The sequence below is a fragment of the Ipomoea triloba genome, chromosome 11 (genome assembly GCF_003576645.1).
Source record: "Ipomoea triloba cultivar NCNSP0323 chromosome 11, ASM357664v1".
In the NCBI taxonomy this organism is placed as follows: domain Eukaryota; kingdom Viridiplantae; phylum Streptophyta; class Magnoliopsida; order Solanales; family Convolvulaceae; genus Ipomoea; species Ipomoea triloba.
This window is the reverse complement of record NC_044926.1, coordinates 17,410,226-17,437,553: the sequence shown is the minus strand read 5'-3', so window position 1 is coordinate 17,437,553 and position 27,328 is coordinate 17,410,226. Positions and strand designations below refer to the sequence as shown.

The 27,328-nt window shown below is 40.2% G+C and overlaps 1 protein-coding gene across 1 annotated transcript; it reads right to left on the bottom strand.

Moving 5' to 3' along the window:
• Positions 1 to 1,384: 1,384 nt before the first annotated feature.
• On the bottom strand, positions 1,385 to 26,906 carry LOC115996008 (the record flags this gene model as incomplete). The annotated part of the gene is made up of 14 exons (XM_031235151.1): positions 1,385 to 1,434; positions 1,532 to 1,699; positions 1,924 to 1,997; positions 2,190 to 2,251; positions 2,359 to 2,646; positions 3,519 to 3,641; positions 17,447 to 17,597; positions 17,778 to 17,844; positions 17,911 to 18,283; positions 20,913 to 21,135; positions 23,681 to 24,699; positions 25,342 to 25,443; positions 25,683 to 26,273; positions 26,364 to 26,906. Coding segments are annotated over 14 exons (3,834 nt in total), but the record flags the coding sequence as incomplete, so codon positions are not given.
• Positions 26,907 to 27,328: the final 422 nt, after the last annotated feature.

Here is a 27,328-nt window from a genome sequence, read left to right as displayed (position 1 = left end):
TCAAAAAAATAAAAGATGAATGAAGATGGGGACAAGAATTTAAAACTCTTGGTTTTAATCTCATGTCTACATTTACATTCATCTGTCTCAATTAAACTTGATTTATCAATAGTAAGATTTTGTCTTAATGTGTTGTCATGCTCTATAGAGATTTACTGTAGGGCATTTCTTCTTTATTCTTTGTGATAAGATGAGAGATACAAGTATCTTCATAACTTTTTGTTTTTACTGGGGTTTAATTATGTTCAAATAAAATTGTATACTTTTCAAAGTGTATACTATTGTAGAAATTGCCGTAAAGCCATCTAAATCAGCGAGTACGAAATAATGCCAATATTAAAATAGGCAATGTGGGATCAAGATTTTGAGTTTAAATTTAACACAGTTAACTAAAATGTTACTAGTATTATTTTTAAATTACGAACTACTTATTTGTAGGGTGTGCGTCGGTTGGGTTCGGTCGATTCGGTTATACAATGTTGAAAACCGCTCGATTTTTTGTTAATTATTTTAATACCCAAATTGCCAACTAATTATCGAAAATCCAATCAGTTTTTTAAAGTTCAGTTTTGATCGATTAAATCGGTTTTCATAATAAATTCGGAAATAAAAATAACACTGATTTAATCTAATATAATAAATTACAAAACTACATTTTTACAAGTTTACGGACAAAATAACTAAAGTGACTTAGTTAAACCATATGGCCATTTTACAAGTTACAACTGCAAATATACAAAATAAGTGACAAATTAACCAAGTAACTACTATCAACTAACAAACTACAAATTACAAAATATACATAATAACAAGTGACTCTAGTCACCAACAGTCCAAGAGAGGCAACACTGCAAGTGTGCAACAAATAAACCATAGACAGATCACAGATTGCAGAAATAACAAACTACGTACATAATTACATAATAAGTGACTCCAGTCACCAAATTGTCCAATCATTGCCTCTAGGGGCATCAAGTAACCAACTAAGTGAATTGACCAAAAACCCAAAAACTGAAGTACAATTACATATACTGAATCTACTATTCTTCTTCATCTTCCCCCTAATGAAAAGTTAGAACTTAAACAAATCAGTCACAACTCACAATTCATAAATCATAATGTAACAACTAACAAGTACAATGTTTAAAAACACCATTGCAGACTTGCAGTGTCCATCAATCATTATGGCCCATTGGTTCTTGCCTCATAGTTCCAACTAGCAAAGTGCAGAATGACAACAACAAATAATAGTTGCCCAACCACTTACCATTTTGCCAATTGGCATCTGTCCAACACCTTCCAGTTTCAAGTCAAGACAATTGAACAAAAAAAACAAAGAATAAATGAATAAATTAAGCCTTAAGACTTAAGAGGAGTAAGCTAGTTATAGCATTGGGGCAAGTGATAAACCAACTCCACTGCCACTCATCAATTCTGCAAACAAACAATAAGACAAACAAAAAAAAGATTAAACAAACAGATTTAAAAAATTATGTAATTAAAATGAAGTTAACTAGTAGTTAGTAGTTACCTTTTTCTAATCTCTCCACCTCATCCAGATTTTCTTCCACTGTGATGGGGTGATTTGGCAACCTCATCCAATCTTGGGCACAAACAAGTGTTTCCACTATCCTATGAGTTAAAGAACTCCTAAATGCATCTAACACTCTTCCACTAATGCTAAAAGCATATTCAGAGGCTACAGTGGAAATGGGAACAACAAGAACATCCCTAGCCAACTGGATAGGATAGGAAACCTACTACTATTGACCTTCCACCAATTTAAAATGTCAAAATCAAGGCTTTCATCCTCCACAAGTTCCTCACTGAGGTATATTTCCAACTCAGTTTTTTTGCCTCCCAACTCACCACTCTATGCTCTTTGCTTTTTTAATTGAGATTTCAATTTAGACTGTGGTTTACCAATGGTGACAGATTCAGAGTGGGATGTACTAGTGACAGAAGTCTCTTGCACAATAGTAGTAGAAACAGAAGAACTGGGCACACAGTCATCATACAGATTTTTCAGACTAGTCAAAACATTATTAAAACAAGATTTTCCCTTAACGTCACCATACAGTTGTGTGAACTAGTATGACATGTATGCAATTTTATCCCTTGGATCCAATATATTTGCATAAAAGATGATGGAATTCATTTTATCATGATGACCTCAATATTTCTCAAACTTCATTTTCATATTTGAACCCATCAACTTAACAGAGGCATATTCAGCTTCTACCATTTCAAACTGCATGTAAGACAAGTCAGAAATTTCAGAGAAGAAATTATTGGCAGTCACATACAGAGAACTAGAAATCCTCAGAGTCATTTTATAAAAACATTAAGCAACTTGACCATATGCTCAACAGAATGCCAATCCATAAAATCTGGGACAGATTTACCTAAATCAGAGGAGAATGAACTATCATTTTCTTCATAGGCCCCAAATACTTTTTGATATGTGAGTGCATTCTTAAGCATCAAATAGGTTGAATTCCATCTAGTTGGTACATCAAGAGTCAAATTAGACTTGGCTTCCACCCTTATTAAATCAGCAAGGTCACTGAATTTTTTTAGCCTAGCAGGAGAATTTTTGACATATCTAACTGCATCCCTCACCTTCTTCACATAATTGTCTACATCCTTTAACCCATCTTGGACAATCAAATTTAAGACATGTGCAATGCATCTCATGTGCACATAATTGCATTTCACAGAAGAAACCCCTACCCCCAAGACAACAACTTCTTTTTGAAGAAACCCATATCAATGTCATTACTAGATGCATTGTCAACAGTCACAGTGAATATATTTTTTACCCCCACTCAAGCATGCATGTTTCTAGGGCTTTAGCAATGTATTCCCTCTATGTGAGGTGACATGGACAAAGGAAATAATCTTTTTGTGTAGCTTCCACTGGTCATCAATAAAATGTGCAGTGATGCACATATAGTTTATCCTTTGGACAGAAGTCCAAGTATCAGTTGTGATACTAATTATTTGGTAGCAAGTCTTAAACAGTTTCTTCAGATTTACCTTCTCATTAGAAAAAAATCTGATAAATGTCCCTAATTATAGTCCATCTAGATGGGATCTTAAACCTAGGACAAGCAACAACAATAAATTTCCTAAACCCTTGTCCCTCTACAAATTTGAAAGAAAGCTCATTAATGAGTATCATTTCTGATAGGGCCCTCCTAATTGCATCTTGATAGAACACCCAAGTACTTAAGACCCCCTCATTAACCCCATTGTCTGGACTAGGACTAGCCACAGGCTGAAATGAAAAAAGAGATTGTCTAACATCTTTGGTGTGAGGATTCTTTAGGCAGTTAAGCATATGATGCCTTAAGGAAGATGTGTCATGCTTTTTTGACTCACAAGCAAATAATTTTGCACAATAAATACACCTTGCTTTCATAACCATACCATCACTGTCTTTGATTTTCTCAAAATGATCCCATACCTTGGATCTGGATTCAACCTCCTTTTTTTTTTTTTTTTTTTGAAGAAACAGATTGAGAAGGAGGCACATTTTGCTGCTGAGATTGATTTCTCTCCACAGCTTCTACTTCCACCTCAGTAAGTTCCTCACTAGATACTATAGGAGATTGCCTAGACAAACTAATACTCTCTATCTTTACGGATGGGTATTAGAAATCAGTAGGACAAATAAGAATAAAAGATCAAGTCAGTGTAGTGTGGATAGACAACTAGACTCATATAGTCAAACACATATACACATTGAACTGATTTAAGGGTCCATAATTCCATCAACTTATTTTTTATTTCAGAACTTCCAAAGTTCATCATTTAGGGGCTATTAGGGCTTCCACATATCAAAGAATCAATTAAGGGCTTCCACACTTTAATTGAATTAGGGCAAACCTAATTTCATTATAATAAATTTATCATAACAGATTATAACAGAATCACATAATTGATTACAATGAAATTCATAATCAATCATAACAGATTATAATAGAATCACATATCAAAGGCATAGCAACAAACCTAATTTCATTATAATAAATTTATCATAACAGATTATAACAGAAGCACATATCAAAGGCATAACAACAATTAAGGGCTTCCACACTTAACACTTTAACTAAATTAGGGCAAACCCTAATTTCATTATAATCAATATATCATAAGTTCATAACAGAAATACAAAAATTATGTACAGAATCACATGTCAAACACAAACCCACAAAAACAGTAATACAATAACAATAAAAATGTTTGAACTATAGGGTTCCAACATACCTCAAATGGCTCAAAGAGTCAAAGACTCAGTCTCTAATGAGTCTAATCTCTATTCTCTAGATAAAAGCCTCACCGGAGTTTTAGGGCTTCCACCAATGACAACAATGTCAGTCAAAGATGTGAAGTCGCAAATTGAACCAACGAACTACTGTGATTAAGGGCTTCTACCGGAAGGTGTCTCAACTATCTGAGATACATATTACAGACTACCAAATCTAGATGAGTAGAGTAGTAGACGACTCAAGACTCAAGAGAGACTAAGACTCTGAGAGTTGAGAAAACAGAGAGGAGAGAATAGAGAAGAGGGGGATCGGAGAAGTCGCGGGTCGCGACTGCGCACAAAGCCACAAATGATCTAAGGTTTGAACCCTCTGAACAAAGGCGTATATATATATACACACACACACACACATGTATATATATATATATATATATATATGTATGTATGTATATATATATATATATGTATAATCGAGTAGTCGGGCGGTTCGGGTGAGACATTTTTCAATCCTACCTGTTTGACAACAGCCACATAATAGCCAATAAACGGTTCGGGTAAGTAAATCAGATAATGACACCCGAACCACACCAGTTTCAGATTCTGGAAGGGTCGGGTATTACACACCCCTACTTATTTGTACTTTATAGCTAGAGTTTTGTATATTGAATACATAAACTAGTTACTTAAATGGGAAAATAATAGAATAATTCAAGCTAAGAGTGCAAGACATAACCAATTTACGTCATTAAATGATATATTTACTGGAAAATACTACCTAAGGTGCAGGAGAGGAACTAACAAAGAGGACTAATTCCATATGGCTATTTTAAGTTTTTATATTCTTATGCTTAGCTTTTGTTTTCCTATTCTTATGTTGTTGCTACCATTCCCTCTCTAGTACTTAAAGGATGCATGCATGCTAATAAGGGATATCATACTTTGTTTACGAGCAATGATATACTTGGGAGAAGAACTCAACCAATCTTCATTACTACTTTATTTTCTTTTCTTATTTCATGTTTACATCTTTCATTAAAAACATAGGTAGATCTGTTGGTCCCGGTTGATAAGGTGTGAGTCTAGAAGGGGGGGGGGGGATTGAATTGACTCACAAGGATTTTAAAAACTTTTTGCAAGAACGAACCCTTAAGGAGGTTGAACTTGACCAAAGATAAACGCAACGGAAAGATAAAGCTTTAATAGATTTTAATATCACTTTGCACGATTTTTGTGATTATGAAAAGTTAGGTTTGGTTGTTAGTGTGTAATGTAGTGCGTAAAGAAGTAAGTAAAAAGAGAGAGCGAGAGAGAGAGAGATTTTTATAGTGGTTCGGCTGTTAACTAAGCCTACTCCACTCTTCTTCACAACTTGTGAAGGATTGCACTATTTTCTCCTTAATAGTACAATATCCTCTATACAACGTGCTCCTTTGATCACCAAGCCCGGCAGCCACGCATTAATAGGTTTTTCAACTCCTTCAAAGTCTACTCCGCCTCTTTCTACTTCTCCTAAGTAGAGATTGGTTGAAATGGTTGAAGAGTTTCTCCAACGTGGAAATCTTGTATTGAGCTTCTTGATTCAATGCTTGAACTTCACAAGATTTCCTTTGAAAATTGAATTAAGAGTTTGAGCTTACGAATATTTTGCACACTGATTTTAGCTTGCTATTGCTTTTTGCGTATGTCAACCAACTGCTCCAAATGAGAGGGAGCATGTGTATTATAGGCGTGAGTTTTAGTTCCGTTGGAGGGAAACGAAAATTCAAAAGCCTATATCCAGTGTGTAATATCCGCTAGGTAACAAGTGACCATTTGTGAATGTCAGTACTTTCTAGCCGTTTGTCTATTTTAGTGCAAAGACAATTTGTCTTTTGTCTTACACGAAAGGACATGTCATTTAATGCTCCTTGGGATCACAGCCTAGGATCCGTTTGACATTCTGATCATACCCAACCTCAAGGTTATGGACAAGACAAGTTTCCAAAGAATGTCTTTAGAGTCTTAGTGTATTGGGTACTCGTGAGAATGATTGACTTTATCATTCTCTCATCATCTCCTCGAATTAATCATCTTGATTATTCGGTCTTCAAGAGTTCGGCCCTTCCAGTATTCGGCCTTATATAACTTCAGTCTTCAAGTATTCGATCTTCAAGTCTTCGGCTTTGAGATCACCTTAAGTCTGACTAAAAGTTACTCTTGATTTATATGGACTCATCCAAAATGAGTTCTTGACAAGGATTCGTCCTACTAAGAGACAAAATACATTGAAAAAGTTTGGGGGGTCTCCTCGGGTCTCTGGTATCATCAAAATCAATGACTCAGGGTTCCTAACAATTTCCCTCTTTTTGATGATGCCAATACCTATACTCAAACCATTTGGCTATTTGTATCCAAAGATGGATTTTTATTAGTATAGCCGAATAGTAGAGTTAAACAATACATAGTACGAGGAGTCATAAAAACTAGATAAAACTCACACACGCATAGACCCCAAAAGAATGTCTTTTATTTATCATAAAAAACAAGATTACATGATATAGCAATTCAAATCGAGGACTGAAGATCATATCTTCTCCTTGTCTATGCTGGTCTTCTTACGCTTGAGTCTTTCCTCTTTTTCAGCGTCCCATAAATCAAGCATGTTGTTGATTTCCCTTCTGGCTTCAACTACATCTAATCCTTCAATCTTGTATGCATACTTGTTTTTCACACGAAGTACAAGATAGTTTTTGGTAGCTTCGCCAAGGTTTTTGCCCTTAATGATTCGTCTTTTCCACCACTTGATTAGTTCAGGCGCAGTCATCCTGATGGTTGTAATTTAGTAGGAGGTGAAGATGAAGTGGTAAAACGAAGAGTCAAGACTCCCCGAGTGTCGTGTCTCTCAAGGATGGAGAATGGGAACCGAATATGCGTGGCATTTAGGAAGTTGAAAGGTAAGAGTTACAAGAATCAAAGGGGAAGGTTTGTTCATGGTTGGTTGGGTAAAGGTTTTAAAGGTAAAATAAGATGAAAAATACAAAAGGTAAAAGGAAAGGGGTGCATGCCAAAGTTAAGCCAAAGGATTGATTATCGTTGGTAGCTTGGAATTGGGTTTCGGGATTGATCTAGGGAGTCACGGTCTTTGTATTGAGTGGCGTCACACTCAAACTCTCAATCCTCATTCGGTTGAGGCATTTTATCGAACACCTAGCCTACCACTCCTCTCGGTTCTCGTCCTTTCGGACTAAGAGCGGAGATATAGATGAGTTGGGCTCGTGAGAGGCCGCTATCGCGCACACTCTCACTTCCACTCGGTTTACTAACTACCCCGACCGGAAATAGAAGCAAATATTGAACAACATCATCCATACAAAACATCAATCATACTCCCACAATATCCAAGATCATAAGATAAAATATAAGCATCAATCCATAGATCAACAAGGGCACACACACCCAACTACTCTACTCTAACATATTAAATATAAATATCAACAAAGAAACAAAACAAGAAAGTAAAGATTCAAACTTTATATTAAAAGAAGAATGTTACCTAAAGGAAGCTTTAAATCTACATCATCATCTTCATCCTAATCTACTCTAATCTAAGGAGGAGTATTGGAATTCCTCCCCTAAGGGGAAGAATTTGGAAAAGAAAACTAAGATTTAAATTATGGGGTGCCTCCTCCTCCCCCAAAGGTCTGAAATAAGGAACCTTATATAGGGGGAACAAAATAGGGGCAAGATAGTAATAATTTCGCGCAGCAGAATTTTAGGGTGGCACAGGGCTCTCGACGCGTCGAGCCCCGAAGACATTTTTCCGCGCTTTTTCCACACGCGTGGTGGAGGTCGTGGGGAGTTATTGGAATGTTTCCACTCCCCTCCACACGCGTGTGAGGCTGCATGGGAGGCTCCTGCTTCATGGTTTCTCCATTTTCTGCTCCGTTTTGGCCTTAGGTCCTCCGTTTGGCTGTAAAATAGCTAAAAAGCATCTTCCAAGCTCTTGTTAGCGGTTTTGGTTACATTCGAGTCTTAACGCATGATATTCTTATGAAAGGGGTACTATACCATACAATTATAGCCCTTAAATGACCCCTAAAATGAGCTATTCTTGGTGCTTCTCAAAGTTTCCAGACTTAAACCTTGCTTGTCGTCAAGCAAGCATACTTTTCTAAACTCTAATCATATAAGCACCAAGTATAGTTCGTTCTCTCATTGTCAATTGATCAAGCGATGTGTAGGTGTTCGGAGTTGAGTGGATGAAATTCCCTACACTATCTATCAAGACCACTAAACTTATGCCGACCAAATGTAAGAAATATGCTAAGGAAGTTAAAGTCTCAGGAGATAGATATAACATAAAAAAAAGTTTTGTTCACACCTTCAAGCATGCAAAAGAAAAAATGGTTTCATCTTGTATTTTCTAGGGGTCTCCAGCCGATCCGACTAGTGGGAACGATGCTCACCCCCTAGCCAATTTTCACCTAACGCCAAAGCCCTTTTACATTAAAATAAGTGAGGGTAGGGACATGGACCGCTCATCGCCATGGCTTGGGCGATCACTCTATTTTCTCACTTCCTAAGATAACATCATCAGGCTACCCGACTTCACATGGAGATCCATGCTTTTTCGAAGGTCAGTGCAATGGGTGCCTGAATCCTAGCGAAGTGGCTCACCTCCTCTCTATTTTCTCATCTTTCAAGATCTCTTCGGGGTAACCGACTTCACATGGATCTCCATGCTTTTTCGAAGACAGTGCAATGGTTACCCCTTATCCAGACAAGATGGCTCACCTCGCTTTTATCTCTAGGAATGGCCTTTTGCCTTTATACTTTTCACCATATCAACCCCTCATGCCTTTTTCTAGGGATTAGGATTGTTTTCATTCAAAGCTCACTTAGGCTCTCCTTTTGCCCCATGTCCTGCTAAGATTAATTCAATTTCCAGGCTTCGCAATTCTTATCTTTCTAAAACTCAAAGGATTCACACTCCCACTTGGAGAGATCCTTGACTGAGGTCCAAACAAAATACAAGGTGAAGGCATGCAAGCACACATAAAATTTTCAATTTTTGGTCAAATTGTGCAAATTGGTGCAAAGTGTAACTTCCAAAGCATATTTAAGACATTCGTTTATGGCACAAGGTTAGGAGCCCTCCTAGATAGTATTGGCAATAACACGCCCTCTAGTTCCTATACCTTATCACTCAATTAATCGACTATTTCAAGAAACATGAATCCTTTCCACACTTAAAAGCGAACATCGTCCTCGATGTTTCCATTAGGAATAGAGGAAAAAGGATTAGGGTCTTAAAAGATTATGCATTAAAGCATCTTTCCACACTTAAAAAGTGTGCTCTGGGCTTCAAATAAATTTTCTAAAAAATATTATACCCATTATAACAAAATCATGCGACTCATCCTTTGTGAACCAAGGCAAATATGCTCATAAAAATAGGAAGAAAAGTTAGAATGATATACCATAAGATGCGTCTACAGCTTTGTCTTCAGTTTATTGCCCGTCTATTTGAAGATTGTCGGCTCATCATCTCCTCGCCTTTTGGTATTTGCTTAAAAGTTGTGATTATTGGCACGGCCAGACCTATGAGACTTAGAAAAATTGGATGAAAAGAAAATAATGCACGAAAACTGCCTAGGACCTGTCCACGCGACTCACACGCGTGGTGGTCCTCGTGGGTCAGCACTGGAAAAATTCCACGCCTGGCTCCACGCGTGTGAGCAGGCGTGGTCAGTAGATTACATGTTTGATCCGGTTTAGCTCATTTGTCATGGCTTAGTACCAAAATCACCTGCATTGTTAGCTCAAGCAAGGCTATTCTAAAAAAGAAAAATTACTAATAAAAGAGAGAAAGGAAAAAGTAAACAAGAAATAAAGTTCTAATCTAAGGATAATGTTGGGACTGCCTCCCAAGTGCGCCATGGTTTAACGTCTCCTAGCCAGACGTTGTGTGCTCTATCCTTCGAAGCACACAGATTTTGGGACCTTACCAAGCGTCCCGTGAACCTTTGCTTCAAGGAATGTCCCAAGATGGGTAACATCCTTGAATACCCACATAAGTAAAGGACGAACAAAATGCAAGGTTGGAAAAATTCTAGCATCAAACACCCTCCTTAACTCCTCTAGGATGGTGTTCATTTCCTCTTCCTCCTTATCTCTTCTCCCCCTAAAGATCTTCTCATTCGCTTCAAACCATATCTCCACACTCCCCTCCTCAATTTCAAGTGTGGTCAACTCTCTCCACTCAACTTTCTCTATAAGATCAAGTGTGAGAATCTCATCATTCTCTATCATCCCTTCCTCACACTCCTTTCTCTCATCTTCCCAAAAATTACTCTCACTCTCACAAGAGTAGAACGAAGCATCATCGCCCTCACTCATCAACTCACTTTCACCCAAGACAAAGGATTCATCTTCCGAAAAGTTAAAGCAATCATACTCATTAGCAAACAAGATAGAATCCTTACAATCATTAATCAATATATCAAAATTTTTTATGGAATCATCCTCCCGAAATTTGAAGCAATCATAATCACATGTAGTGGAAATATTAATGCAAAGGGAGTCATCTAAACAAGTGTCAATGGTGTTTTCAACAAGAGCACAAGGGTTTTCAAGAATATTAATGCAAGAAGGATTAAGAATTTTACCATATTTTGGCTCTTCATCCTCCCACACTAGCTCAATGTCATCATCCTCACTCTCCATCTCTACCTCCTTTTGATTTTCCAATTCGAAAATTGGAACTTCTTCAAGCACCGGGGCATAACAATCCTCTATTTCTCCAAAACTCCCCTCTTCCTTAGCATTTTGCTCGTTTTCGACCTCTTGTACAATCCTTGGATGGGCTTCCAAAGTGGGGATGTCATCTATGATGGCGGAGTTGGCTCGGGACTCATTCATCTTCATGAGCTCCTCCATCATGGATATCATCTTCGTTTCAGCCTCTTCTAGTGGAAGTCCTTCCTCCCGGAGGGTAACGAGATAGTCTTTCAATTCGCTCTTGATCTCGGCTTTTAGTTTAGCCGTATCCTCCTTGGCCATCCTCGTGAATTCTTCAATTTTCACTTTTAGGATTTCAATTTCGTCTGAGGCCGGTGGGATATAGTTACAAGGATTGGTATGGGTGTCATATGGGAAAGAGGGTGGTGTTTCAAAGGAATAGGTAGTATTGTTTTCTTCGTGGATTTGTGATGGAGGTGGGTAGTAGGTGTTTAGGTGGGAAGTAGGGAATGAATTTGACTCGGGAGTATAAGTTGGGTCGATTGTTCTCATCATTTGTGCAAGCTTACTCTCTATACTTTGGGATATTTCTTGGGAGCTTAACGAGTCAATTTCTTGAAAATTGGGTGATTGTGAAGGGTAATTTTCTTGGAAAGGTGGAGGTGGTGTTTCATATGGGTATGGGTGATGGTTGGGTGTATGAAATGGATATGGATATGGAGGTGGTAAATGGTGGTGTGGAAATGGGTAAGGGTATGGAGGTCGGTAGTGGTATGTTGGTGGAGGATAAGCATAGGTAGAATGGGGGTAATAGGGATATGGTTGGGGTTGAGGATTTCTATAAGATTATCCTCCATGGTGTGGGTAACCATGGGGATTCATTTTAGCACTTATTGGCAAGCTTCAAATGATTTGATAGAGAAAATTTCCTGCACAAAGCATAGCCAACAACAAAATATTTTGCAACTAAAAGTAGTTGCAAGTGAGCACTGTTGGTCCCAAGGGGATGGGGTACAAGTCTAGAGGGGGGGGGGTGAATAGACTTGTATAAGATTTTGCAAATCTTTTTCGACTTCTCGTGTGTATTGGACTTAGGATGTTTAGGTCCGATACCTCACAAGATGAAGACAAAGTTTTATGCGCAGCGGAAAACTTATCCCCTTTTAGTTAGCACGAGTTTGAGTTAGTTCGAGAGGTGCGGTTATATGCAGTGCAGTTCGAGAGTTAGATAGCGAGAGATAAAGGCAGAAAGTAAATGCGAGAGAGATTTTTAAGTGGTTCGGCCAACCCGCCTACGTCCACTCTTCTTCCAGAAACTCCCTGGAAGGATTGCACTAAAACTTCCCTTTTTAGTACAATATCGAGCGCTTGAGCTTTGATCACGAAGCCCGCCTCAAGCCTCAGGTTTTTCGCCCCGCTTCTTGTTACTCCACCTATCGAGCACTTGAGCTTTGATCACCAAGCCCGCGTCAAGCCTCAGGATCTTCACAAGACAGCTCCCAGGTTACTCCGCCTCTCCAAGGTCTTTCTCCCCGCTTCCAGCTACTCCACCTCTCGAGCACTTGACCTTTGATCACCAAGCCCGCGTCAAGCCTCAGGTTTCTTTCACTCGGACAGCTGCCAGGTTACTCCACCTCTCTTGCTTAATCCAAAGCAAGGTGTTTTTGGTTGTCACAGTTGAATGTAACAGACTCCAATCTGACCACAAGCTATCGTTGAATCAACTTCGATGTAGAGCAGCTTCGGTCACCTTCTAGATGTATAACAGTTTAAGCTTTGTAACTCTCTCAAACACTAAGATGTGTTTTCTCGCTGTTTTGAATATCAGGATGATATTCCAAGTTAAGCACTTGCACTTGAACGTTTTAGACAGACACTTCTTAAGAATTTCGAACCTCTTTTCTTTTTAACTCCTTTTTCTCTCTTTTTCCCTTTTTTTTTTCTGTGTCTTTACGTCCTTATATATGAGAGTAGAGGAATAATTCCGTTGGAGGGAAAATTATTCCGTTTGAAATTTGTCTCCCATGCTGATCATGGGTCTTGCATATTTTCAGCATATTTCATGGAGTGGTGATCTTGTAACTTGAACCTCTTTGTCTTGTAGTGAATATTCCATAGTTCACTTTCTTGAGTCCATGCTCCACTTTCGTCTTTTGGTAAAAGTTACTCTTTTTATATTCCCATTATTCCTTGTTTGTAGGGAATCAGACCACTTCAGCATTGGTGCACCTTTTGACCGTTTGTGGTGGAAATCTGACGTGTCATCCATTTCCGCCCATTTTGAAATCTTCACGTTCGGCACCTCTTCATTATTCCATCTCCATGATATTCTTCTTCTCCAAACTTTAAGTATGACCGTCATTCAGCTTTGTTGGAGAATTGTTAGTGTATCGAGACCAAGGTTGATATCTTGATCGCTTGATGTCTCGAACTCAAATATCGAGAGGTCTATCTCTCGAACTCTGTTTATGTCTCGAACTGGATAACTGTATCGAGAGGTCCTACCTCTCGAACTCTGCTTATGTCTCGAGACTTAGTTGATGTCTCGCAGACCCTTATTCCTCCAGTGTTGTCCCGTGCCTTCTTCTGATCTGTCTATAAGGTTACAACACGAGACTTCTAAGATGTTCACACAAGTTTACCTTAAGCTTAAATATTTTCCGAGTTGAGCTCAAGTTACCCGGTTGTATTTTCGCTCTTAGTTTACTTGTCGAACTTACATATAATTTCCTATCTTTCGAGACTTAGGGGATTATAGATTACATTTGGTATCATCAAAACCTATTACAATATGTTCCTAACAATTTCCCCCTTTTTGATGATGCCAACACTATACTTACTTATATGGCTGATTTGTAAGAAAATAAACTTGATTTTATTTTCAGCGCATACGGTAAGTTTGACATGAAAACTAATCTGCTAAGACATGAATAACAAACACACGCAACACCCCCAGCAAAAGATATATATATTGAGATTAAGGAATGTTTACATCACTGTGCAGAAAAGTTAAAAGAAGATAAAGAACAACATAAAGTTTGGAATGCATGTAGACATCGAGAGCTTACTGCTTGTTAGCTTTCCTCTTCTCGTTTATTGCTGCTCGTGTCTTGATGGGGTCTTTTGAGTTCACCTGCTCGAGATATTCATCTGATACGTCAAGGTGAATGTAGTTGATGAAGGCTTCACCTATGAAGTTACCTTCAATTACCCCATCTCTCCACCAATCGATGCATTCCAGAGGAGTAAGGCCACTGTGAAGAGATAAGTCAGTTTTGGCAAGAAGACTTACTATGATTCCATTAAGATATTCTGTTGTGTCTTCTTTGAACCCTGACTTGAAGTTTTTCATGAATTGCTCATCTTTCTTCTCCTTGGCCGTTTGTTGTTCTTGCCTCTTTCTTCTTCTTTCTCGGTCTTCTTCTCTTCTTTTCTCCATTTCCAGTGTGTGCTGAACCCTTAAAGTTTCTGCTCTTTTTGCTTCCTCCAATTTTTTGCTTATTGTCCTTGGAATTTTCGGAGGAGGTCCAGTGGTTAAGGGTTCACTAGCTGCCCTTTTCTTGCTTGTGGATGTCCCTCGTGTTCCTAGATTTCCTTCCCCCTTGTTGGCATCATTCTGACGGGAAAGAAGGATGGACACCCCTTCGACAAGTGATTGTAGCTGGGCAGGCACTTGGTTCGACAGATCATCGAGTATGGCTTTCATCACATCCTGTCGAAGTTCACTGGAATTGTGGAAAGCTTGAAGCTCGGCACGTTGATAAGTGCATATTTGATCATATTTTTACCCCATATTTAAGCTCATTTCAACCACTAAATATTAATATTATGTTCATAATATTATTGAATTTCTTCATTGAGATAAATAATTGCAATTTGATCAAAGTTGATGAAGAGATTACAATTGAACGTAATTATTGTTTAGGAAGTGCTAATTCTGTTGTTTTTAGATTTATTATTTAGCCACCTAAACAATTGTAGTGGTGATAATGAATGCATGGGGACAAGAAGAAGTGATATTGCAGTGAGGCAAAAAGAAAAATGAGAAAGAAAGCAAATTAGACAATGGAATGATGATCACGTGAAGCAGCTCAAGTAGGATGACCAAGCAATTAATCAAGATCAGCCAATAATGGAGTCAATTCAATGGTCTTGATCACAAGGACAAATCAAGGCAAAAGTGGAACAAAATAATAATAAGCTGGAAGTTTCGCACAGTTTGTCCACTGCTCGGTATTTTGATCATATCTCAGCCTAGGAATGTTCAAATTACATGATCTGTATACCGTTGGAAAGAAGACTTCAAGGGCTACAATTTTACCAGAAATACAAAATTTGTAATTCTGATCAAAAAAGGGTCAAAAACAGCCTGGAAGTTGAAGCTGGGTCCATGTGACGTCCTGAGTGCGAATAATTTAATTCTGCTCCATTACTTGTTGCTCAATGACATCATGGCTTACATAATACTCCAATTTCTGATACTTTGCTGCCTATATAAGGTCCTCTCCACTCCCAAATGAAGGGGGAGTAGAAGCATTGCATAATGTAGAATAGATTAGAATGTTCATTTCTTTCTTCTGTATTTCCTTTTCCTTTCTTTCCCTCTTTCGTAATTTACATTTCATTCTTTTAATTTTCTTATGTATTGTTACTTTCCTTTCCGTATGCTCTTATTTATTTTTATGTTCTTACTTCCTTTATTTTCTTTATCATTTATGCTTTCATTACGTAATTAATTTTACTTGGATTTAAGGTAGGAATTTATTATTTATCTTGATGCTACCTTGCTTTTAATTTCATAAGGGTAGAATTATAATTATGGATCATAAGCTTGTTCAAGAGGCTTTGTTTGTAACTTGTTAGTAATTACTAGCTATTTTTATTGGCAAGTAATTGGAGAGTATTTGCTACAACGAAAGTTGTGTAAAAACTCGAGCCACCTCTTGTACAACCCAAATATCTCGCTACGAGAGTAGGAGACGAATTGGGGGGGTCCTTGATACCGAGGAGCCTCAAGAGTTCGGGGTTGAGTACTAAGAAATTAGGAAATGCCCTTGCTCTAATTCAAGACACGAAATGATCTTGAATTCTTATAGTGTATGCCCTCTTGATCCATGATTATTTTTCTTCCTAATCCATAAGAATATATAGCATCTTGATAATAATAATTTCTAGCTTAAATCCTATCTTTTCTTATTGTATTTATTTCCTATTTTTAGTTTGTTAATTTATCAATTTATGCTTACAATTGTGCTTGGATTCTCGTAAGTGGGTTAAAAATCTCTAAAAGTAAATAATTGCACAACTACGTGCCATAAACGCCAATCCTCAGCGGAACGACAAATCAAAACCCGTATACTTATTTTTGACAACGATCACACGTAAATCGGCTACTTCAGCCTTTGCTTTCTCAGCTTCTGCTCGAGCTACCGCAGCCTCATTTGCAGCCCGTTGTGCTGCATCCTCAGCCCATACTACTTGATCGAGAAGTTCTGCATGACGGCCTTGGGATTCACTTGTGCCAGCGGCAGGCATTGCAGCATTGCGGACAACAGTGATTATCCTCTCGAGCTGAGCCATCTTCTGAGATTGATCAGCCATGAATTGACGCACTTCGCCAATGAAAGCTTCTTCGGCCTGTTGATCATAGTCAGAAGTAGTAGAAGAGAAATGAGAAGTACCTTTTATCGGAGGGGACTTGGGTGCTTCCAGATTTCCACCCATGGCTTGCAGTTGCGAGTCCACCTCTCGATTGAGTGTCTGAGGGACCGCAGGGACACTGGGTTCAGAGCGCGAAGGTAGCTCCATGTCAGGTGCTTCCCGGTTTCCACCTGAGGGATGGATCACTTCTTGCTCATCACCTCTCGAACCTGGAGCCTCAGCTTCAGCAACTGTTGGGATTGGATCAGCCAGGGAGGGATCTTCTGTATTGGACGTTTCCCGGTTTCCGTCCAATAGAAATTCCCCCTCAGCGTCACCTCTCGAACCAGTGCTGGGAACTTGGTCATCTGCTGGTGGGGTTGGAGACGAAGTGTCGACAGGTGCTTCCCTGTTTCCACCTTCGATGGTCGCATCGTCCTCCTCAGTATCTCTCGAACCAGCAGGACTTGGGACATTCTGCTCTCGTTGCTCATCAGATCGCACCTCAGCTTGCTCAGGCGAGTCAGGAATCACTATTGTTTCAGGTGCAGCTGGTGCACTCCACCTTTCTCTTTCAACCATCCTAGCTACAAAGGTTGATGCTGTGTCATCTGGTAGTAGGAATGGTGAAGGCAGTTCCATATCGATGGGAAAGCCTGGGAGTTGGAGCAACGGTATGTCACCCTCTCGAACTGTCTGTGCTTCATCGGTGTCATTCGAGGGTGTGGACTCAGGAGCTGGCAGCAGTAGAACGGAGTTGGGTGCTACCTCAGGTGCTTCAGAGGTCTCGGATTTACCTCTCGAAGCTGCTACCTGTTCGTCCAGAGCAGAGTCACGAACTTGGGATATTGGTGTTGCTGCTGTTGGTATTGGATATCCAGGATCATTTCTTGCAACTCCTGAGGTTTCTCCTGGACCTCTCGTATCTACTACTGGATATCCCAAGGATAAAGCAGTGGCGAGCCTGATATCTTCTTGAAATTGAGCTTCTACTTCAGGATCCACTTCAGGCTCGGCTTCAACTTCTTGCGCATCAACAGCTATGCCCTTTTCTTTGTCAGATCGACCAAGATTTCTCCTGGTCACGTGCATCTCATGGGCATGATTCAAAAGTTCATTGGCTGGGATTGCAGTGAGGTCTAACCAGTTTAAAGCAAAGTCCTCCTCTGCCACCATATTTGCTGCTCTCGAAACCAGTTGATCAATCGGACCTGTTCTCCAGTTGATCCATCGAAGTACTCTAGAGAAGTCATCCAAGCTAGACACATTTTCAGCACTTTGATTCAACTGAGAAGTGACTTCAGCATTCAGCTCATCAGAGTCAGCAGACAGAAGTTCTGTTGGCGATGCACAATCCACTGCGTGTTCATTTATCTCTCGATGATCATCCGAGAGATCACGAGTCAACCCAACATCTGCTATTGTTCTTGCAATTGATCTTTCGACTTGTGCAGATTCCATGGGTGTCATTACAACATTTTCAGCATTTTGCACTGGGTCCCTGACCACAGTGCCCTGATCATCAGCAGCGGCTTCAACTGAGACTTGATCTTCTGCTGCTGGGACTGATAACTCTCGAACCACCACTCGTGGTTCCTCAGCATCTGCCACTGTTTTGGCCCTCTTGGCCCTCTTTGGCAGTTCAACTCTCTTGACCAGAGTTTCCAAAGGCTCATCATCAGAGCCCTTCTCCTTGGCTGGGGCTTTCCTCTTGCCCCTTCCCTTAGGCTTTGAGGGAGAAGGTGTAACCTTAACACCTTTAGCCTTTGGAGCTTGAGATTTCGTCCTACCCATATAGGTATTCCGATGAACCTCTCGCCCTTCCCTCAGTTGCAAGCCCTTCAAACGCAAAAGATATTGAACAACAAAACCGAAACCAACCTTTTTACAGATCGTCAGGTTGGTGTTGGAGACTGAGCTTTGCACTTGTTGTTGGAGGAAGTTGAAGATGATATGGGCCCAGTCCATTTTGTTGTTGTTCCAGATGGCGTGGAGGATTTTGAGGATGTCCAGATTAATTTCGTCAGTTCCAGACACCTTGCCGAGCACGAATTTCATGATAAGGTCGGCAGCAAGAGCAAACCTCTTCTTTAGGTGGAACTTGCGGAGGGCAGAGGATGCTCTGGGCGGTGCAGTCTCCAGCCGGATTTTGTCCCAAAAAGCTTGCTTGTCCAAGTTATAATTCGAGAGGTGCTGGACTGCTTCCTCCGACGTTGCGAAGTCGAATGCTGCTCTGAGGTCACCAACAGAGGTCGTGATATGGATCTCATTGAACCGACTCTCTATTTTGCCCTTCGTGACCTTGGCATTCGCGAACCATTCAGTGAAGTTGAGTTCATGAATGGTTTGGTAGTCGTGTGTTATGTATTTCATAAGTCCTGCTTTTTCGAACTTCTTCAGGACTTTCTCCGCCATCGTTGGGTTAGTCGAGTGAGCAACGAAACCATCTCTGTCAAGGATACTCCTCGCCTTGACTTGTTTTATCTGAGAGCGTATGTGTTCCAGCTCCCTCTGGTATGCACCGGAAGATGAGGATGATGATGATGATTCAGACGCCATTGTTTGAGGTGTTGGAGGGATTGTGTAGAGTGTTTAGGATTTGGGGGTTTTGGGTATTCGGTTTGAGCTTGAATCCGGGTGAGGAAGAAGAAATTGGATTTTATATCATGTGGATTCGGGTTGGATATATGGGTAGGGTTGAGAGCTTGACCCGAAAAAGGGATCCTGGTTAATTTAAAAGAATTGAAAGGTCAGAAATACCCTTTTATAACGGTTATGTATGTAAGGTATGGTTAGGGTATTTTGGTAAGATATAATGCGGTTTTGGATAGTGGGATATAAAGAGATGATATTTATATAAGCATGCTCCCACTCATCAAGATAATGCCTTTAAGAACGGAAAACCGTCAGTAACCGAAGACCACGTGGCTAACATTAATGCCCAAAGTTAGCCATTCCACATATATCCGCTGAGCTCATCAGTTTCACCTCTCGAAGGTGAACCGTCTTCCATGAGCTCATCAGTTTCACCTCTCGAAGGTGAACCGTCTTCCAAATGAGTTTAAGTTTCACCTCTCGAAGGTGAACCGTCTTCCAAATGAGTTTAAGGATCACCTCTCGAAGGTGAACCGTCTTCCAAATGAGTTTAAGGATCTTCCCCCTGAGGTGAACCGTCTTCCAAATGAGTTTAAGGATCTTCCCCCTGAGTGGAACCGTCTTCCAAATGAGTTTAAGGATCTTCCCCCTGAGTGATTGATCCCTAAACCTCCTTATTCCTCCGTCTTGATCTGGTTAAGGATCTTCCCCTGAGTGATTGATCCCTAACCCTCCTTATTCCTCCTTTTAGAGATACGTAGATAGTCAGTTTGATATCTTTCGAAGTGATCTCTCGAACTACCCTTCCTCGTATCTCTCGAACTACCCTTCTTCGAGACATAACACAAATAGGCAAACTGAACATGTACCTCTCGAACTACCTTTCGAACACAGATTGCGATACGGAGACAAGATTGATTCATCAAAAGATATCACTTGGAACATTTCCTTAAGTTCATTTAGTGATTTTCGAAAACATTACATATGAATCAATATCCTATTAGATTCCATAGAAACTTTTGTTTGGCCTTGGACAGCCTAATAGGAATCTAACGTTAGAACAAGAACTAGCCATCTAAAGTCCTATTTATCCTAATAACAGAACTAGAGGTGGCTACTCCTTCTTGTCCTTCTCTCTGCTGCTACCTTCCTCACAGGCTTTATCTCCCCTTCCCTTGGTTCTCCATTTGGTTGAGGGAGTTCCTTTACCAGAATGTGCAGCTTTAGGAGTCCCACTTATACGGGACTCTTCTCCTGACTCCAGTATCCCATCGTTGTGGATCTCCTCGCATTTGGGGATCCATTCACCTTGGATGGGAATAGGATGCTTGCTTGGATTATCAGGAAGCTGCGCAATCTGTTCACCCTTCGTTGATTCTGGATAGTTCTCTCCTTGAAAGTCTTTGGACTTCGTTGCTGATTTTCTCCCTCTATACCAGAACGGTACATCGTCTTTTCCTTTCTTCTTCTCCATGAAGAAATCGATGACATAAACTGATGAGAAAACCCTTCTATTTATAGCCCAAAAAGTTACCACTGTTGAGTCACGGGATGCCATATGAATGACCATTCAATGCTGTGTAACTTCAAAGCTGCCATAAAGTTGATGAAACCGCTCCTCACATGCGAAACAGTTCATGGCACTAAATACAAGAAGATAAGATTTGATCATTCATCCCAATTCTATCATTCCCAATTCTAACCTTAGTTGAGAAAATCTATTTTCACATAACGCTTTTGTGAAAATATCTGCTAGTTGCTCCTCAGTTGCAACATATTTCAAAGTTATATCCTCTTTCTCAACATGGTCTCGGATGAAGTGATACGTGATATCAATGTGTTTTGTCCTTGAATGTAACACTGGATTCTGAGTAATAGCTATAGCACTGGTGTTATCACACATAATCCTAACCTCTTTACATTCAACACCATTGTGACACCCCCAACCTCACACAGGCTGAGATAGATAAAATCTCAACACAACAGCTGCCTAACTCAACCAAACAGAACATAGCGGAAGCGAATTTAAAACCTAAGGGGCATCATGCCACATCTAGGTATAACACAGCCTAGATGCACAGGCTAATCATAAAACGGACTAAGCTGTCATAGATATAAACCAAGATAAAATCTCAAAACATAATCCACAATCATCGAAAGTACTCAAACCACTAATCCAGAGTATACTAATAATATCTCAAGGCACACAGGCCAAAACCAAAGTCTAAACAAGGTAAACTAAGGCTAAACATCCTCATAAGGAAAGCTCTAGCGCGCTCTCGCATAACTACTCCATACCTGGAAAACACACAAAGAACCATTAGCAAAAGAATGCTAAGCAACCACCATTCACACCCGCAAGGAGATATAGATATACATAAGCTTGTAAATAGGTTTACACACCCATATAGAATATAAACACCAACGAACTGTTCAGTAGTTGAAAACGATACTCAACAATAATAAGCTGAACGAATCACAAACCAAGACTCAGTCAAACAAAGCCAATAGCCAACAACAAAGCATAATGCAATAACGAACCATAACCGAGATCCATAAGGTATCGACCGAATTAGCATAAGGAGCTCACAAAACGGACCAAGAAGGAACCCCAACTCCAACCTCCAAACCAAGTCAAACCACATAGTCAGAAGTCAGGAGTCAAGAGTCAATCCCGGAAAAACCGGTACACAGGGGTGACCAACCCAAAGTCAGTGGTCAAGAGCCAAACCCGGAAAACCGGTACACAGGGGTGATGAGCCCAATCACAGGGACCGAAGTCCAATCACAGGGACCGAAGTCCAATCACAGGGACCGACAGTCCAATCACAGGGACCGAAGTCCAATCACAGGGGTAATCAACCCAATCACAGGGACCGAAGTCCAAAGTCAGAAGTCAATAGTAGCACAGTCAATAGTAGCACAGTCAATAGTAGCCAACAACCACCAACAACCTCAACCAAACCACCATCACAACCTCATACTCCAACATCACTCAAAGCAACCAAAACAAAGTGTTCATCTCAAATATGAACACAAACCAACTCCCAGATAATGAATCAAAGGATCAATAGATCAAGAATACCAAAAATGGAAACCAAAGACATGAATCAATACTCCAAGCTAAGGTATAAAATACCCAACAAAACAATCCAACAATAATCAGAAACAAAGGAGAATAACAGACAACAACAACAGAGAAACCGTTCACTGGAAATCAACTCCCAGTGAACTTGCGGAACACTCTCACGGATCACTGCCTTCCGCCAGTCTCCTCCGCGAGAAGGAGACGGCCTCCCTCGGCGGACCACCCTCCTCCGCCCAAGCCAACCGTCGCCACCTTGCGGATCGCCCTCGCGGGTTACATTGTGCCGTTCAGGTCTTCCGCAAGGCCAACCCAAATCCCTTCCAGAGACAGTTCAACCCAGATCAACAAATCCCACTTCCAGAATACAAAATCAGACCAAATACACTCACATTTCATCCCATTTAGAGTCCAAAAAATAGGGAAATCCATAACATCATTGATCATACAACACAAGACAAATGATCAAGATGAAAACCAACAAAATACATCCAAGAAATAGGCCAAATAACAAGAAATTTCAGGATTTCCAACACCAAGATCATTATATATAGAATAGGTGAATAAAATAGATTTGATGGACATGGATGGTTACCTCAAAGAGCTTTCTCCAATCTAAACAAGCCTCAAGCTAGCTCACAAAGCCCCACCTTCACCTTGATCATCTTTTTCCCAAAGAACCCCAAAAGAACACTTATAAGATTATGTAAAAAGACTATCTAAAACACAAAATGCAAGATGGATTCTAGGATAGATGCACTTACCCACTCCCAACCAAGCTTAAAAGAGCAACCTTTACTTGAAATCTTGTAGGGAAAAATGAAGATGAATTCTTAGGGAATTTGAGAGGAAAATGGCGTGTAGGAGTATAGGGTAGGAGGAAGAAAGGAGTGAAAGTCTTTAGGGTATTTTGATCTTCAAAATATATACTAAGAATACATACAATATTTAGGGTGTAAGACATTAAATGATGTGGGCTTAAGTAACTTATAGAATAGTGGGTGTAGGAAATTAAATATAATCAAGACTAGTAAGTTGGGCTTAATAAATCCACCCCTTACAAATTAAATACAAGAATTAGCCCATAAGATGTCTTAGAAACAATATATATATATATATATAATGTATGATCAAGAATGTGGGCTTGTAGGATTATTTAATTACAAAGGTTGTAAGGGTCCAAATTAAATAAAATCCCTTACAAGAATAAATTCAATTAGTTGGGCTCTTGATTAGAATAATTAAATTAGGCTCAAGAAATATATACATATATATATATATATCAAATTGAAGGAATTAGCCCAATTGGAATTAAATTAAATTGCCCAAGGAATTAATTATCGAACGAAAGGCTTGAACGAATTTACGGGGTGTTACAACCATAATCCAGTAGTTGTTGCTTCATCCATAAAATCTGAGCACAGCAACTTCCAGCTGCTACGTATTCTGCCTCAGCGGTGCTTGTAGCTATCGAATGCTGTTTCTTACTGAACCATGAGACAAGTCTTCCACCTAGAAACTGACATGTCCCTGATGTGCTCTTTCGATCTATTTTACAACCGGCAAAGTCCGCATCTGAATAACCCATAAGTTCGAAAGATCCACCTCTCGAATACCAAAGTCCAACACTTTGCGTACCTTTGAGGTATCTAAGGATCTTTTTAGATGCATTTAAGTGACTTTCCTTAGGACTTGCCTGAAATCTAGCACATACACCTACTGCAAAGGATATATCTGGTCTACTAGCAGTTAAATAAAGAAGAGATCCGATGATACCTCGATACGTAGTTTGATCGACCTCTCGACCTTCACTGTCGACATCGATACGTAGAGAGGTTCCCATGGGTACTTTGACTGAGGATTTCCCTTCTATGTTGTATTTCCTGAGCAGATCCTTGGTGTATTTCTCCTGATTGATGAAGATACCTTCCTTAAGCTGTCTCACTTGTAATCCAAGGAAGTAGTTGAGTTCTCCCATCATGCTCATCTCGAACTTCCCTTTCATCAACCTGGAGAACTTCTCGCACAAGTCTGGATTGGTGCTTCCAAAAATGATATCGTCCACATAGATTTGCACCAATAAGATGTGATCCCCATCCTTAATTCTAAACAATGTTTTGTCCACTAGGCCTTTGGTGAACCCACACTGAAGTAGAAAAGAGGATAAGGTATCATACCAAGCTCTCGGAGCTTGTTTTAAGCCGTAAAGTGCCTTCTTCAACTTGTATACTTTGTCAGCTCCCACGTCCTTCAAGAAACCCGGAGGTTGTTCAACGTACACCTCTTCTTCGAGAAGTCCGTTCAGAAAAGCGCTCTTGACATCCATTTGATACACTTTGAAGTCTTTGAAGGCGGCATATGCGAAAAAGATGCGTATGGCTTCGAGACGTGCCACTGGAGCGAAGGTTTCATCAAAATCTATCCCTTCCTCCTGACAATAGCCTTTGGCAACAAGTCTGGCCTTGTTCCTAACAATGACTCCATCCTCATTCATCTTGTTTCTGAAAACCCACTTTGTACCAATGATATTCTGATGATGAGGTCTCGGAACTAGTTCCCAAACATCGTTCCGTTCAAACTGATGAAGTTCCTCTTGCATGGCTTGCACCCAATCTGGATCACATAGAGCCTCATCGATCACCTTAGGCTCTATTTGAGATAGAAAGCAAGCAAACATGCTTTCTCTGTATGCTGATCTGGTCCGAACTCTGTCACGTACATCTCCAATCACTTGATCAGCAGGGTGACTTCTCAGCCATCTTAGGTCGGGTTGTGGCTCCTCAGTTGATACTTCCGTTGTAGGTTGAGATGTGGGTTGAGCAACTATGATCTGGATCGGATCAACTGAGTTAGGAGCTTTCTTCTTGGTAGGCTCTTCATCATCTGATTCTGATTGGAGTTCCGCTACGTCTCAAACTATCGGTTTCTTCCCATCGAGAGGTGAGTCTAATCTCTCGATTGACTCCGACTGAGCTTCCTCAGCTGCTTCCATTGACTTTGATGGTTGATCTGTTGATGCTCTATCATCAAAAGAGACATGTATGGATTCTTCAACCACCAATCTCCGCTTGTTGAAGACTCTGAATGCTTTACTTGTCGATGAGTATCCCAGAAATACTCCATCATCTGCCTTTTCATCAAAAGTTCTTAGCTGAGTCTTCCCATTGTTGTGGACATAGCATTTGCACCCGAATGTGTGGAAGTAGCTTACATTCAGTTTCCTTCCATTCCACAACTCATATGGAGTCTTTCCAACTCCTTTCACGATCAAGGACCGATTTTGGGTATAGCACGCTGTGTTGATTGNTTGTTGAAGACTCTGAATGCTTTACTTGTCGATGAGTATCCCAGAAATACTCCATCATCTGCCTTTTCATCAAAAGTCCTTAGCTGAGTCTTCCCATTGTTGTGGACATAGCATTTGCACCCGAATGTGTGGAAGTAGCTTACATTCGGTTTTCTTCCATTCCACAACTCATATGGAGTCTTTCCAACTCCTTTCACGATCAAGGATCGATTTTGGGTATAGCACGCTGTGTTGATTGCTTCTGCCCAAAATCCTTGAGATATGTTGGCTTGCGAGAGCATGGTCCTTGCAGCTTCCTTGAGAGTTCTGTTCCTTCTTTCAGCAACCCCGTTCTGTTGAGGCGTTCGAGCAGCTGATAACTGATGATGAATACCGTTCTCGTTGCAGTAGCTCTCGATAACTTGATTAACGAACTCTCCACCTTGATCTGACCGAATCTTTAGTATCGAGACATCCTTTTCAATTTGAACCTGCTTCAGAAGGTTTGGTAAGGCAACTTTTGTCTCGCTTTTCTTGGTTAAGAACACGGTCCAGGTGAATCTTGTGTAGTCATCTACTACCACAAGAGTGTACTTTCTTCCTCTCATGCTGGGTGGATCTACTGGGCCAAATAAGTCCATATGGAGAAGACTTAGTGGTCTAGTAGATAATGTCTCGGCTTTGGTTCTGAAAGAGGATTTGATCTGTTTACATGTCTCGGCTTTGGTTCTGAAAGAGGATTTGATCTGTTTACAACGTTGGGCTTTGGTTCTGAAAGAGGATTTGATCTGTTTACAACGTTGACATGCCTCACAAATCTTGTCCTTTCGAAACGTAACTTTGGGCAGTCCTTCCACAGGGTTCCTCTTAGTAAGCTTGTTGATAGTTTTGAAGTTCAGATGGCTAAGCTTACTGTGCCAATCCCAGCATAAGTCTTCCTTGCTCCTTGCCAGCATACATAGGGATGGTTTGGCAGATCTCCAATCCACTATGTACATGTTTCCTTTCCTTGCTGCTTCCAGGACGACTTCGAGAGATTCCTCTTGTATGATTTGGCACTTGCTTTTGGTGAAGATCACTCTGTAGCCCTTGTCACAGAACTGGCTTGTGCTAAGGAGGTTGAATTTGAGCCCCTCAACGTAAGATACCCCCTTGATCACCAATTCATTCTTATGAATTTCACCAACAGCCTTTGTGCGTCCTTTCTTCTCGTTGTCTCCAAATGTCACCAAGGGACCTTCGATAGGATGGATGTTCTCTAGCAGTGTTAAGTTTCCCGTCATATGTCTCGAACATCCACTGTCAATGAACCATATGTCCCTGGTGTCCTGCAAGCAGATCAAGCAGATTTAGGTACCCAAACTTTGGGTCCTGGTTGGTTAGTAAGTTTAGGCATCCATTTATACCTTGGACCCATTACTCCAGGCCTAGGTGCAATGTAGCCATTATACGTTTGATAATCATAAGGAATGCTAGCAAAAGTTTTGGGCCTCTTTGGTGCATAAATCAACTTAGGTATAGACTTTTCGATCGGCTTACGCACCATGCCTTTCATACGCTGTTTGGTCATGTGAAATTGCTGGAAGTGAGGTTTCTTCCAGAAATCATGATCCGATGACCAATCCTCACTAGATGGATAGAGTCTGCCTTTCTCCATCTGTGAGTTCCTAACTCTATGGATCTCAGACCTTCCATATTTGCCTTGAGGCGCATTATATGGAATGTAGCT